Source organism: Sitodiplosis mosellana, unplaced genomic scaffold (assembly GCF_009176505.1).
Source record: "Sitodiplosis mosellana isolate CC-2019 unplaced genomic scaffold, AAFC_SMos_1.0 Smas_scaffold_6226, whole genome shotgun sequence".
Lineage (NCBI taxonomy): Eukaryota > Metazoa > Arthropoda > Insecta > Diptera > Cecidomyiidae > Sitodiplosis > Sitodiplosis mosellana.
The window spans coordinates 18,117,179-18,133,148 of record NW_022601467.1 but is presented as its reverse complement, the minus strand read 5'-3'; the positions used below and the strand labels follow the sequence as shown (position 1 = coordinate 18,133,148).

The following is a 15,970-nucleotide window of genomic DNA, read 5'->3' as shown; positions in this document are numbered from 1 at the left end:
TTCAGCCAGAGCTTGGCGGTGTTTAATAAAATAAAAATAAAAAAAAAATAAATAAAAACGTCAGTGCAGATGGAATGTATGGTATAGTTTCACTCAACTTTGTGGGCATCGATAGCGGCGATAAAGGCAGCACATTCATTTTAGATGTATAACATTTGTGCGCTCCCAGCTCACTCGCTCGATCGAGCAGGAAAACCAGCAAGAGAGAGAGAGAGAGAGAGAGAGAGAGAGAGAGATAGAGAGAAAAGAAAAATATTTGGTTTATAAATACCTGACAACAGCGTGAGCATCAGAACCAAATCAAAATCGCCATTGTTACTTAACGGGAATAACTACAGTGTGCGCGTACACACATCACTTCAATGGCAAATGGGATGCATGAAGCGCAAACCGAAAATCTGCACCGTTCTCTCGCTATGACCTGTGCTTAACTCACTTTGTCGCTGATGCGTAGAACTGGTGTTGTGCACATAACGTCTATCGCAAATTCAAAGCCTACGAATAAATTCCAAATTGAATATAATTCACACTAAGAGGTTTTTCTCTGTCCGAAAAATTAAATTTTCCTCGTCTTTGTCGGTGGAGTGTCGGGCGGAAGGGAGTACATTGATTTTCAAACATATTTCGTGTTATGTGAACGTGACAGCCGTTTTCTTGTATTTGAACATCGCCGTTTTTTTTTCAGATGCGGTTTCGCTTCTTCGTCAGCAAAATGGTCAAGAACTTTTCTAGGAAACTAGCTGGTTTGTTGCCAGCAGCTCAAAAGCTGGAGCATACAGAATTGGAAGAAACTATCGAATGCATACGCATATTAGATAAAGTTACCGAAAATGTGGATCAATCAAAATATTTTGCCCTGGTTTGATCCAAAATGCGTTTTCGCCCATTCGATTCGCTTGGGTTTTGTTCTCTCAGTCTTGGGCTGAATTTAGTGGATGGCATATTTTTGCGAAATTGGTACACAAAACTAAGGAAACATGTGAAATTATCACAATGTTCAGCTTTGACACAGCGTTGAGAGTGTGTTGTACACAGAGGGATTCGATATACACATAAAAGAAAACCACAAGCGACCTTTTTCCACAGTTGATCATTATATACCGCACGCCATTTCAATGTCATCCATTCGATGTGCTTATGTAATTTATCTTCTCTTTTTATATTTCGAATGAATGTACTCGCTCGAACGACCTACTCAAATACGGTGTGTGATGGTGGTGGGCTTTTGTTTTTCATGTTGACAAATTATGTGCTGTGCGGTTTTTGTGTGTATCAAAATAATCTCGTCTGGTTGGTCGAACGAGAGAGAGATAGAGAGAGAGAAAAAAGAGCAATATCCTTCAAACTAGTTTAGGATCTTCAAATTGTACACTAAACTGTAAATAACGTTCGTCACGCCATAAAATCTAATCTCCGCACCAACAATAGCTTTTGAACATATTAGTTGTAGCATCGGCTCATTCTCATTGTTTTCCTTTTTTGTGGTTTTGTTGTTGTTTCCATTGTTTTTCATGAGCATCGTCAATGAAATGGTTGCTTCATTGGTTTGATCTTATCGGCCACAATATTAAGTTGAACGAAATGGCAACAAAAAATAACAGTACTCAAGAAGACAATGACTGTAATGAGCAGTCAACAGAAATGGGATTCATCGTTGCTTTTCCTCGGTAACTATTGAAATTTATGATTGACAGAATGCATCGATTCTCAATGACACACTGTGATTACTCAAGCGGAAAGCATGAGTTACTATTTTGTTAAAAGTTCTTTCTTCCACTTTGACAACCACGCTAAATTGAATAATTAACATGCTCAGCCAAAATTAACTATCGCCGACCAAAAATTGATTCGTAGCCAACCGCAGTCGATACCGTTCGAATCGGTTCAGTTTTGGATAAAGTTTTTGAGCATCTCAATTGGCCAATAATTTTGTTCGATCAAGTCAGATCTGCCATTTTGCCATAATCAATGAAACGATGGAGAATAACGGGAGTGAGAACTCGGTTCAGCGCAACGGCGAGGAGGATGGGGACAATCAGATGCGGCATGGGAAAAATACATGCGAACAAGTTGAACGCAACGAAAAGTTTTTCTGCACGAGAGAGCAAAGGGAATACTCAAACGTATGTGAAGGAAGTCTTCCGTGAATGAGATCATTCGATATGAATTAAATGAATTAGTTGGTCGCGTGTTTGCCACAGTGTTGCGTGTTTGTGTGCATCGGCGATGAATTGGAAAAGCCTATTTTCATGACAATACCATAGCGAAAACCAGCGAATGAGATTGTAAAAGTTTTGCGAAAGTTTTCCACGCAAGAATTATCGTCTTTTGATGAAATGCACACATACACACACATGCTGATGTGTAGAGGATTCAGGCGAAAGGATAACACATTTTCCGGAAATTCCATTTCCGTCACGACATTTCCGCTTGTGCTTTTTTTTAATTTGAGCCGAGCAACTCAATCTCTCTATCTTCGGGCTACAAATTCGGGGGAATGCGTGATCGAAATTGAGAGTCGGATTTGGTTTCACATAAGCGCAACTACTAAGTGGAATCATATGTCATCCCTGTGCGCGCCCGCAGTATATATGATTTGTAACCGATTTTTCTGCTTTTCGCAAAAATGAAGTAATAAAATAATTTCAACTATTAATATTTCATACTTTGGCATTATAGCTTTCTTATTCCATCGGACACAGCACCATTCGGCATCCCATCTGAGACGCTGTGAGAGTGCAGAATGCTCCGCATACACTACATACTTCTCTCTACCCCAAATAATAGTAATCATGATGCTAACATATAAAACGGTTCGTTTTCCTCATGCCATTTAAAATGGATGATATAATTTGTGATTGCTTGACTGTTTTCAGTGGTTTAAGCTGGGATGAATTTTACGTGGTAGAAAAGCATCAAAAACTTATAACATAATATGAATACTTCTAATTTAAAATGAATATTACATCGTGTCATTCTGTATTTTCACTCTCCCATATTGGTGCCATGAGTACTATGAGCGAAGCGAGAGGGAGAGAGATAGTGTTGGCCGTCGAACACTTTCGAACACTTGTTCGACCGTTCGACAACATAAAAAAAAATTGTTTTGTTCGTTCGTTCGTTCGAAAGTTTTGTAAAAACTTATTTTGTTCGTTCGTTCGTTCGAAAAGTTGAAAATTATTTTTTTTGCTCGTTCGTTCGTTCGAAATTTATTTAAAAAAAATGTTGTTCGTTCGTTCGTTCGGAAATTGCTATGTTCGACCGTTGGGATTTTTTAAATTTGAAATACATAGGAAGCAAATATTTCTTTGGCTAAGACTGAAGGTACAACGTTATTACCGGTGTTATTACTCAGTAATACCACTGGTAATAATTAGTATCGATCTTATTACCGATTAATAAGTAATTACCGTTAAGTACTTAATTAAACTTTCTACTTAAGCTTGAGTATGTACTTTAAGTACTTTAAGTACGTTAAGTACTTTAAGTACGTTAAGTACTTTAAGTACGTTAAGTACGTTAAGCACGTTGAGTACGTTAAGCACGTTGAGTACGTTAAGTACGTTAAGTACGTTGAGTACGTTAAGTACGTTAAGTACGTTAAGTACGTTAAGTATGTTAAGTACGTTAAGTACGTTAAGTACGTACGTTAAGTACGTTAAGTACATACTCAAGCTTAAGTACAAAGTTTAATTAAGTACTTAACGGTAATTACTTATTAATCGGTAATAAGATCGTTAATAATTATTACCAGTGGTATTACTGAGTAATAACACCGGTAATAACGTTGTACCTTCAGTCTTAGCCAAAGAAATATTTGCTTCCTATGTATTTCAAATGTAAAAAATCCCAACGGTCGAACATAGCAATTTCCGAACGAACGAACGAACAACATTTTTTTTAAATAAATTTCGAACGAACGAACGAGCAAAAAAAAATAATTTTCAACTTTTCGAACGAACGAACGAACAAAATAAGTTTTTACAAAACTTTCGAACGAACGAACGAACAAAACAATTTTTTTTTATGTTGTCGAACGGTCGAACGAACGTTCGAAGCCAACACTAGAGAGAGAGAAGTGCAAAAAATGAAGTAAAGAGCATGAGTAGTACCCATGCTTCAGAGTTCCACATACTCTGTGTTATTTTGCTTGGAACATTATGCTTGGCAAATGGAAATGGCTTGAAAAGATTCGGGTCTCACGTTGTGTGTGTAGCGGGAATTCTTGTTATTTGTAGGTTTTGCTCGCACACTGCGCTTCGCTCTGCGTGTCTGTGTATATTTATGATTATTTCTTGAATTGTTCTGTTGGATAATAGTTTTGTTGTTTTTTCTTTCTTTCTTTTTTTTCTGCATATCTTCAGCCAGAAGAGCTTCATACATGTATGGCATACCGAGAATGTTCATACGCCAATCATCGTCGAGTGGATCCAAATTACAATGACTGGCTTTGTGAATAATATTTGAATTTGAAATGCACATAATTTCATGATTTGTGTGTCGGTTTTATTTCTCGTCTTCATTTGTTTCTCTATGCTATCCCTTATAGCCGAGAGATTAGATTTTTCAGCATATGGCATGAGCTTGATGAGGGCATTTGTGATTTAATACACAAACACACATAACAAATCAACACAATAAACTGGATAAAATGCGAAAATTTGGTTAAATAACGGGACGAAACGGTTGCATTGATTGCGTTCCAATTTGTCGAATGGCGAAATTATATGTTTGTGACCATGAAACGTTTCGTTTGCTGTATCGACCATTGCGAGGTCATGAACTGAACCGATTTTTGATCGAAAGACTTCAACGCAACGGAATCCACATCAAATTGACACAAAAATAATCATAAAATAACAACACCGAAAACCTATTTTCTTCTCATTGGCCAACAAGCGACGACAATTAAACGATACGAAATAAATGGGCATTGTCCCATTGAAATCCATGGCATTAAAATTGATTCGTTTCGACCATCGATCACAAGAAGAAATTAAAAAGAAAAATAAATTACGTCAAATGTGGCATGCCTTCGTCCACTGTTTTGTGAGCGTGGGATTAATTGAATTCATCGCTGTTTTCATAACAAAAAATTAGCACGTCAAATTGACAGTGTATTAAAAAGTACAAGCCGAAAGTGACACTCGAAAAATAATCGTTGAATGTGCGCGCGGCAGCAACAACAACAGCAGCATCGACGGCGTTATGCACATCGCAAGCGATTTATTTCAAAATGAGCATAAAATTGAAGAAGACATTCCATTATGGAGTATTTCGGTCAAATTTATGTTTATGCCCGTAATTCAATTTAATGTCTGCATTAAATGAATGCCATGAACCAGAAAGGAAGCAATGAATATCGAGTAGTGGCAGAGTGTGGAGGCACTGTAGGAATACGTTATGTGTGTGTATTTGGCAGCCGGTATGTGGTACCTTATTTCGTACAGCTTCTTATATTGTATGGTCAGACGCCATGACAAAATCAGACGAAACAAAACAAAAATAAATCGCCATGTGCGTAGCGCCAACCGGCGACAAATCAAACGGTATTTTAATTTTCAGTGCAAACACATCTCGATGAGAATTAATCTGTTTTTATCTTATTTCTTTGGTTGGCTGGCTTCGAATTTCGCACACCATTTTGATTCTGTATCTTTATTGAAATTGACAACGACGACGACGACAAACCGAACAGAAACATGTTTACGCACAATTCTACTTATTTTCGACTGATAAAACTTTGGATCGCCACTCGACGCCTTCGACTCGAACTTATCGTAATGGATCTGACATTAAAATATAATTGATTTACTGAAATTACCAGGGTAATGTCGTCGGCATTTTACTCGGACGGGTCCGAGCGAGTTTTTTTTTCATCTTGTTTTCATGTAAAAATAACAAAATCAATGAGCGGAGGTGAAAAATGTGGTGATGAATCATTTTCGCGAAGAGAAAATTCGAAAACGGAATGGTGGTAGTTGAAAATTCAACGAAACTTATTTCCTCGAGATAAAACACATCTTTGACTTGAACCCGAGAGTCAGAGAAAGAGAGAGAGAGAGAGAGAGAGAGAGAGAGAGAGAGAGAGAGATAAAGTGGTTCAATCAAATGGATTCATTAAATGCACAAAGCCCGCGAAACCCGGCAACAGAAGGAAAGAGTTGAAAAATTCGCTTATTCTTGATTCGATTCTGGGTACCGAAGTGCCGAGAATCGGGTATACATTTCACGTTTAATCAACTTTTGCGTAATTTGTCTCATTTCGCGCGTTGCCATGACGACTCTCCTTTCTCGAATCTTGATGGAATTCCGTAAGACGAAATGAATTAATAGGAAGCCGTAACAGGATATTTGCAACTTTCAACTGTTATTCGATACCAAAATCGTTCTCTGGTGTACATTTTTTTTATTTTTTCTCTCGCTTCTGTTAGATTTTAATGACCCACATAGACAAAGTGTGCGCATTTCGATCATATATGCACACACTTAATTCCGAACACTATTTCGCATCACATTACGGTACATTAATCGATTTATTGATTGAATCTCATTGAAAATCAACGGATACTGCTCATTTTTTCATAATGGCAAAATGATTTAATTGAGTGTTGTAGTTCGATTTCTTTTTCTAATTATTCAAAAGAAACGTTAGGATAATGTTTATGTTGCAAAATGATTGATATTGAACTTTGGAATATAACTGTCTCGCTTGACTATAAATAAAATACAAGAGTCTGTGACCATAAACTATTATTACGAGCTAGCGAAGAGGAGGATAAAAAAGAGTTCACAGGCCCGTGAATTGAATAAAAACAAAACAAAACAATAACAACAACAGCCACAGCAACGACGATGGCATCGGACCAGCCGAGCTACAAGAAAATGACATAAAATGTGATATTGATGGTGGTTAAACGTAGGCAAACTTGTTTGCTGCTCTCGCTGAGCTGGCCATTTGCAGTATTCGCATGTATACCAATTATTACATTTACTTTTGTTCTCTTTTCCTTGGCCAGACGTTTCGCGACTTTTTCCTTTAGTTGTTGCTCAGTGCTTGTTTTTTTTTTCTTCTTTCTTCTTCGTTTTCTTCTCTTGCATTTGTAATCGCAGTGACTCTTACATTATACTCGTTTTGTGCACCATTACGTGCTACGTCTGTGATGTATGTACAATGCACACAGCACACCGAGATTGTCTCATGCACTTTTTTCCATTGCTGCATGGGACTTTCCTTTTCTCATTTTACATTTTCGATTACGTATGACCTTAACGTTGAAATGGCTATGAGCTACCGTATCAATATTCCAGCAATCGAATCAGAACTGAAATAACTGCATCCAAATGATCCTAAAGAAATATGAGCGGTATGAATTGAACGGTAATGAAACGGAACGAAATGAAACAAAAAAACACAATTCACACAAGATAGGGAAAGAGCGAGAGAGAGAGAGAGAGAGAGAGAGAGAAATTGAAAGATAGAAAGAACCAAAGTCATGTTGTGAAGAGAGAACAATGCCAAAATTAAAGAGCAAAAACCTCGAAAGAAATCGTTTGTTTGCTGCTGGTTTTTTTTTTTTCAAAGCAAATAGTGACGCGGAGAAGATAATAACTTAAGCGATAATCATCGGAGCTTTTTTCCTTGTGTGCGGCTATGCTACAAATTATTGCGCTAATCGAATCGCACAGCAGAACTCATGGAACAAGCAACCCGGGTTGTAATGTTACACATATACATGAAAAGCGCTAATAAAATAAAGTCTTTGCTAAGAAGTCTAAAAGCTGGGTGTAAGCATATACATGTGTTTATATATATAAAGAAAGCCTCTTTTCCAATTGTTTGTTACACAATACCAAAAAAAAATATTCTGTTATCCAAATGGAACAATCATAAAAGAAAAGGAAAATCTTTACTTTCCGCACTGGCCTTTTTAGTGTCCGTGTTTATTTTTTTGGCTTGCTTTCTTTCTTGTTGAGAACGGAGGCGCGCGCGCGCGAGCGAATTACAGAGATTTTCGGATATTTTCGGAGATTTTCGTAGGCTTGTGGAGGCACCGATTTAGTTTTTCTTTTCTTTTCTTTTCTTTTCTTTTCTTTTATTTTATTTTTTATCCGGTGTGTATTTTCATTTTTCTTTCTTCTCTCTCCATACTGGTGGCATGCGGTTTTGTTATTTTTGGTCCAACAATGTTTTCGTATTTTATGACAGAAAAAAAGAGAATGATAAGAATACACATAAACACAAAGTCACCATTCAAAAACCGAAATCACTGTGATAGAACATTGCATTAATCACGCAAAATAAGCTTAATGGAATGTTGAAAAATCGTTCGTAAATGCGTCAATTTTGCGTTCGTTTCGTTGATGCCGGTCGCTTTTACTTCTTACGGTTCTAGTCGTTAAATTCATTGGGTATGTGAGTCTCTGTTTTTTTTTCTCTGTTGGTATTCGGGTGCTGTATATGTGTTCCGTTTCAAATTCTAGTTCACTTGTAAACATAAAATACGAACCACAAAAAAAACGAGATCAATGCGTGTGCTTTTTTCGTCTCTTCTGTTAAACGGAATGTCGTTTCGCTTTTCTTTTCTTTTCTTTTTATTCACACACACACATACACACACATACACACAAAACTTATCGACTGTTTTCTGAATGACAAAAAAATGAATAACAAAATGCATGAAATAGAAATTTTTATGTTATTAAAATCCTCAAACAATGGCCGCCTTTTTTTGTTTATTTACTACTGAACAGTTTCTGTTTTTGGTCTGGTTGCTTTGTATTTCGATCAGAACACAATTTTGTATCTATATGTAATCCTGGAGCTCATAAGAGACATTTTCAGCGCTCTCTCTCTCTTTTTCTCAAAGTCTTTATGCCTGTCAACTATAAATCGTGTGTCCAAAGTTTTTAGTTTTGTGTTTTGCTATACTTTTGCTGATATTTCGTTTCAAACTGTATGTACAACATTTGAACATATTCGTTGTATACGCGCGCGGCTTTTTTGTCGCTTTTTCTTCTGTTCTGTTTTTCTGTTTTTGTTTTCGTTTTACAATGTATCAATTCTCATCTCACTTTATTCCGAAACAACCATATCACATGTACCGAAAAAGGCAGGAAAAAAAACACGCACACACATTCACTATGACTTACACACATAATTTACCGATTTCAAGTTTGTCGCTCAGCAAAAATTCGTTAAACTTTTGTTCTATCATTCAATCGGATGTGACTCGTCTTTTCAAAACCGAACTTTTCAAAACTTACATTGATTCATACAAACATAGACACGAGACCACTTTTACTACTGTTTTTTTTTTGGTTTAGTGTGTTCTCGGCATTGAGAGCAGAGCACACCACATCATACACATACACACGTCGATCAATCAACAGTAACAGTAAAAACAACCAATTACATTTTGGTTTCGTTTCTTTGGGGAAAAAAATAAACAAACATCGAAACGACTAAGAACGAATTCAAATTTGGTTTTGTTTTTCACTGTTGTTATAATGTGTTATCTATATAGGTCCGTACCTGATCGACGACGCATCACCTGCGAACTCTGAAACAACACTAGTGTCAACATTTTTCGGTTCGGCATATTTTGATTCAGTTGTCGATGCTTGCGTTGTGGATGCTTGCGTTGTCTTGTTGCCACTGCTGCAGCCGCTGCTGCCGCCGTTGCTATTGCTATCGGCTGTTGTGGTATTGATTCGCGTGCTGACATTGTTGCCGTTGCCATCGTTGCGCTGCAGCTTCGGTGAATGGACCGCAGCTGTTGTTGATGGAGCAACTGTGTTCGATTTGATTGTGCACACGGACGCACTGTCGGTTGTATCTTGTTTATCATCTGTGGAGCTCGATAGTGAGGCTGTCATTGATGTTGTTGTTGGAGTCGCAACCGATACGGCAACAGCATCTGTATTTTGCGTACTACTTGCGTTCGCATTCTGTCCATGCTCCAACGATGCTGCTGCTGCTGCTGGTGGTGGTAGCACTTTGCTCTGCTGCAAAGAAGAAAAAAGGCACACAATTCCAAATAACCAATGAGAATTTATATTACATACATTTTCAGAGCAATATTGAGTTTGGTATGCAATTGAATTATATGCCTGTTGTTTTCTCTGATCTTATTTTAGTAATTGGTAAAACAAAAATGCCAACGATTTTCTGATTATTCTTCTTTATTTCGGTTTACGTTCGGTTCCGAATTCAATGAGTTATTAAAGGAGGAGAGCAGAGCGAGGAACGAAATAAATAAATAAATAAATTACTTATATGTGAAAGAGTGAGAAAAGCGAACATTTAATTAAAATCCATCGCTATAACGATTTTTTTTTACACGGATGTATCGGAAAAACAACTGAGCCACCGAGTTAGTTCGCATTTCCGGAAGCGACTGTGCGTATTCCGTAAATCAAATATATCAAAGGGAAAACCTCACTTAAAGCAAAATCTCATGAATGGATTGTAGATAAAATTTAAAATTGCCCGATGCGAAGCGAATGATAATAAAAACATTTTGCAATTCTGTTTGTTTTCAATGTTCGACGATTTCATTCGTGCAATAAATACAGTAGCTTCTCACTCAGTAGATAGCGATGCAGTGCTGCTGCATTTCACTCGGGCTATAAATGGGATGGAACTTTTTAAATTCTATCAATGAAAAATGTAAAACCCGTGCTGCATCGAATGACAATTTTTACCAACGATTGAGCATTTAGGGTACGACAACGGTTTACGGTTTCACTCAGCGATCAACTTATACTGACTGACTGACTGACTGATGGAATTTCGCATAAAACATAGTTCTTGTTGCTATTTTTTTCTCAGCGCGTTTTTTCACTTCAAAAGCAAAAATGATAACTAATTCATTTGAAACGAAATTGAAAAATATCAGCGGAATACGACGACCAGATTCAGCCAGAAACGAAAGAGAAAGGAAAAAAAAACACTACAAAATGCGATATATTATTTGATGTTTCAATATGTTGTTTAAGCCATTATGTTCTCGTTCGTTGTTCATTCATGGAAAACATTCAATTTTTTATTCGCTCTCCCCTTGTTTTACCAGCTCTTCTCGAGATTCTTTCTCATAATAACAGGGAAAAATGGGCAATATCGAGCGAAATAATTAATTGCAATAACAAATTTTGCATTGTTCACTCTTTTTTCACCCGTCAACGTAATGCGGTAGCATTCCGATGTTCGTGCAAAACATTCAGAACATTCCGATTACCGTCTTTTTTTTTCACGCTCAATCCAGCCACACGGACTAGCAATGCTGCTATTTAATGACAAATATTCACGGACTATCGGACGATTTACCGTCGGATGGCGAAATGAATGGAATTGTACGAATATTAAACTATATTTGATATATGGCTTTTGCATGTTTCATTTTTCTGCCGAGATCAAAAATTATTATGCTCGTGTTTGATTCGATTGATATCGGGCGCTTTTTTCTGCTCTATTTGCCTCCAAAGAAATTATTGTCATTCTCTACTGTTCGACTTACCGATTGATTTAATTCGCTTTTTTCATTTGAGATGCCATTTTCTTGTTCGAACACTTCATCATTTAAATGATCGCCCTCATTGTTCTTAGAAGATAAGGGGTTGGGATTGCTCTTGTTTGGATTCGTCGTCTTATGGGCGTCATCGCTTCGGTTCATACCTAATAACATGAATTTTCCATTATATATAAATATATTATTTATCTTGACGAAACCATATCAAAGAAATACCATCTGCTTTTTTTATTTTCCTTCAACGTCATTATATCAAAATGGAAAAAGGCCAACCAACAAAAAAAGTTGACAAAGAGCAAAAAAAAAAAAAAATCAAAACATATGCTTACCAATTGATAATCCAGCCGCCGTAGTTTTGTTACCATTGTTATCTGATTTGGAGCTGGTGCTACTGCTGCTGCTGCTGTTTTTCGACGATGGTGTTGACATCGATTTTTTCGATGCGTCTTCCGAGGGATCTTTTACTTTGACAGTTGTTGCGACAACAGTGGCGGTTGATGTTGTTGTTTTGCTTGTGTTGGCGTTGGAAATTTTCTGCTTTGTAATGCTTCCATAGTCAGCGGGTGGGCAAACAGTGGCTGTTTCTCCTCGGCCAACCCCCGTCGCTGTAATGCTGTGCAATTGATTGTTGGCACTCAATGCAACTTGATTGGTATTCGTGGCCGCTTGATAGTTGCACGTTTTTTTCACATTATTCAAATGCTTCATAAAATCCTCGGCATAGCGAGTCGTTTTAATGTCAATATTTTGCATATCATCGTTATAATTGGTTGACATTTGACTGTTGGTCGATATGCGGGCACTACTTTTACGGCTAAAATTCCCATCATCGAAATCCGATGAAAAATAACTGGAAGAGCAATCACAGTTGCGGCACTCATATCGGCAATTATCCGAAAAGCTACACTTATCACCGTCAACACATGGTTGACATTCATAGCCGAATTGACAACTTTCGGCACTGCCATAGTATCGACGTTGGGCAGGATATGAAAACATTGAATCACCCATACTTGAATCACTCATTTCCGCCTGTTTATAGTAGCGATTATTTGAATTCTCACTCTTAATCGACATTTCGCTCAGAATGGATGCCTTTGAATCCGTTTTATAGATTTTCGGCCGCAATTGTTGATTGTAAATCTGTTCGGTTGAACAATCGTAGTAGGTGCCCTTGATCGATGGTTTCGTATATTTTTGATGGTGATGCAATGAATCACTGGACGACGACGATATCTTTTGCGTGGCGGTCTTGTGAATCGGTGCATACTTTTGGATTCGATAAATTTCCTCAATCGGATTGTAATCGCTGGTGAATGCAACTGGTGTGGTTTCAATTTTGTAAACGCCCGGGTTATTCGGATTATACGACTGATACTGCAGGACGCTGGGTGTTGTCGTTTGAACAATATTACTGATACTGATACTTTCATGTGAATCGGATGCACGGAGTTTTTCATGGCCGCCAATGCTACGAGTTTCATCGAGTGGTGTTTTACATTTGATCGTTGATTGCGCGTGAAAATTTCGAGCATTCATCGCATCTTTTCTTTGTTCACTAGCCTTGCAAATGTCGCAATTTTTATCGGTACACTCTGCTATGCACAGCTCACAATCCGGGTAATTAATAAGATTTTTCAATTTATTTGCTTTTTGTGGATTTTTCTTGTCCGTGTAAAAGATCTCCTCATAGATATTCTCCTCACTTTTCGATATCGTTTGATTCACCGATGCTGACCGAAATTTGGTCGTGGATTTTTTGCTTGATTTTAGGCTTTCTTTCAGCAGATAGTAGTTAAAGCTTTTTATCCCAATTTCACCGCGTAGAAACCGTTTGCCAATTTGAAATTTAGTCATTTCTTTGGTCTTCTGCTGATCCAATTGCTCGAATGAGTGTGCTTCGCTGCGTGCCAACGACGAATACTTTCGATCATTCAACGATAGCATTGACGATAATTGTTTTGGCCGCTCTTTCGTACGCGATAAACGCTGTGATTCATTCAGAAATGCTTCATCGTCATACAAATCGGTCGCAAACTCATTGATTGACCGTGGACTTTTCATCAGTAGATTTTCTTTGCTAGATGCTTTACGATGATAGATTTTGTCCAGGCGTCGATTTTGCGTTTCTTTTTCACGCTGGAAACAGAGCATTTGTTTCTTTTGCTGTTTGTAAATGTTTCTGTCGAGACTTTGGCCACGACGCACATAATTCAATTCATCCGAACTGGTTGAGTCTTCGGAGCGAAAATTTTTCCCATATTTATCATTGAGTGCGGCTATTTTTTGCTTTGCATCATATTTATAGCTTTGATTGGATTGCTTTTTACGTGGTAAAATGTGCATTGTATTATACTTTTCCGTATCACGATCAAATATTTTACCATCCAAAAGGGAACAGGATTTGCGACGTACCGAATCTGGACCACTATTCCGACGCATTGGCAAGGCCAAATGACGAACGTCTTCTGTGTATGCGGGATCGTTTCGATATATTTCGTCAGCGTGCCGTGGTTGAGCCGCTAGATCCTTGAGCTTCATAGAATGGAAAAGAGGTCAAGAGAAAATAAATGAAACTCAATTTAAAACAGACAATCGAATGGAGACTGAGTGAGAGTGAGAGTGAAGCGAATGTGAGTGTGTGAGTGAGAGAGGGAGGATTGATTATGGATGAAATGGTAAAAAACATATCTTCGTGACAGATTAATGCATCAAACTGTTTGGTATCTAGGTGCACCAATGTAAAATAGTGTATGTTCAATCTATGCTTGATCTGTGTGCATCACAGGCGAACTCTGTACGTGTATGTGTGCGTATGTGTATGTGTATGTGTATGTGTGTTGTTCGACCGAAAGGCTTTGACAGACAGTTTCAATTGGCATGGTTATGCACACATGAAGAGTGTTCGACCGACTGAATGGGCGAGTTAGGGAGATGGAATATGAAAATCTCATTTTTAAAATCGAATCATGCATATGTACGGGGGCATATGTCTTTCCATTTGGTAAATATGAATCTGTGCTCATGTAAACCTCGAACGACTGTGACTTGCTTTCGTTCTACTGTTATTCAATTAGGGCAATTGTTAGGCTTGATATATCTTTTTGAATGTCATTCAACGGTCGCTTGTTCTGGCTTCTTTTTTTCTCTTTCCCTCCCTTTTCGTTGGCTGTCGATTCGCCATTTCGAAACTAATGAAAATGGAAAATGTTATATGTGTTTCGAGGAAACGTTTCCGCATGAATATTAAATCAACTGGTAAACGGTACATTTTCATTTTCAACACGATCGCTGTCTCGCTCGGGCGAGAACCAACAACAACAGAAATGCCCAAAAATGAACTTATTTTGAGAAAAAAAAAAGAAAAAATCGAGAACAAACAGAAAGAAAATATTTTCTATTGAAAGAAAACAGTGGAGGAGCTATTGGCGAAACTCAATACAATAGGCAAGCACTTGGTGTATGTCACGAGGGAGAAGGTGGTGATTATACACATGTAAAGTCCTAACACACTTTGGCTTTATTTTTTCCCCGTCTTTCTGTTCTGAAATTGTGTTAATGCTTAGACATACGATGTGCAGTTTCTAGAAGAATAATTGCAACGTTTGTTTTTCCTTTGGCAATTGCCGATGGTATACGTATCCAAAGCTAGAGCCCATCATCCGTATCGATTTCTTTAGCCTTGAGCTGATTTTGTCTATGCTTTATTATTTGTTGGCATCCCCCATCTTTCTTTATTTTCTTTCTCTATCTCTACTTCTAAGTGCGACCATGAGTTCTTGGCTTGGCGATGTTGTCGCAATTCCAATAGCAAATAATGCATATTAAGCACAAAAAATAATAAATTAGAGTAAAACGTCATCATCGCCATCGCCGTTGCCTCGTTGTGGTTGTTGTTTGGAGTGAGGAGTGAGCAGTGAGCACTGAGTAAATGTATCCATAATTCTTATGGTGAAGTAAGTGTAAAAAAAAAAACAACGCCGAGGCACAAACAACATGGTCGTCTCAATTTTAAATTCGAATTGTGTTTTTTTTTTGTCTCGATTTTTCTGCTGTTGTCGTTTTTGTTGTACGAAATTTATATGCATCATCTTAAAGTGCTTGAGTGATGAAGCGGATTTAATGTGTTTCTTTTTCTTCGTCATCTCGATCGAGGTTAAATAATTTCTCCTTCAACAATACAATCGTCAACAATTCAATGGGCTTGCAATGAATTGCAATCAGCTTCCACTTGAGCTATTTTCCAAATAGCAACAACCACAGAATCAACAAAAGCAACAAAACAAAGATTATGGCACACAACTTAATAGAGCTTATTAAGCGGGCACTTAGGACAGCGAAAAATGCGGTCATAATGAAAATGTCACCGTGCTGCTTGTGCTCTCTCTCTCTCTCTCTCTCTCTCTCTCTCTCTCTCTCTCTCTCTCTCTCTCTCTCTC

At 37.7% G+C, this 15,970-nt stretch overlaps 1 protein-coding gene across 3 annotated transcripts in view; it reads right to left on the bottom strand.

Annotated features, from left to right (window-relative positions):
- LOC129579318 (uncharacterized) overlaps window positions 1–15,970 on the bottom strand; it is a 93,617-nt gene that overhangs the window by 73,629 nt on the left and 4,018 nt on the right. For all 3 annotated transcript variants that reach the window (XM_055469302.1, XM_055469303.1, XM_055469301.1), the window contains 3 exons: window positions 11,861–14,066; window positions 11,520–11,677; window positions 9,536–10,008 (listed from right to left, as the gene is read on the bottom strand). In XM_055469302.1, coding sequence (XP_055325277.1) covers window positions 9,536–10,008; window positions 11,520–11,677; window positions 11,861–14,066 — 2,837 coding nt within the window. The remainder of the gene's footprint in view (window positions 1–9,535; window positions 10,009–11,519; window positions 11,678–11,860; window positions 14,067–15,970) is intronic.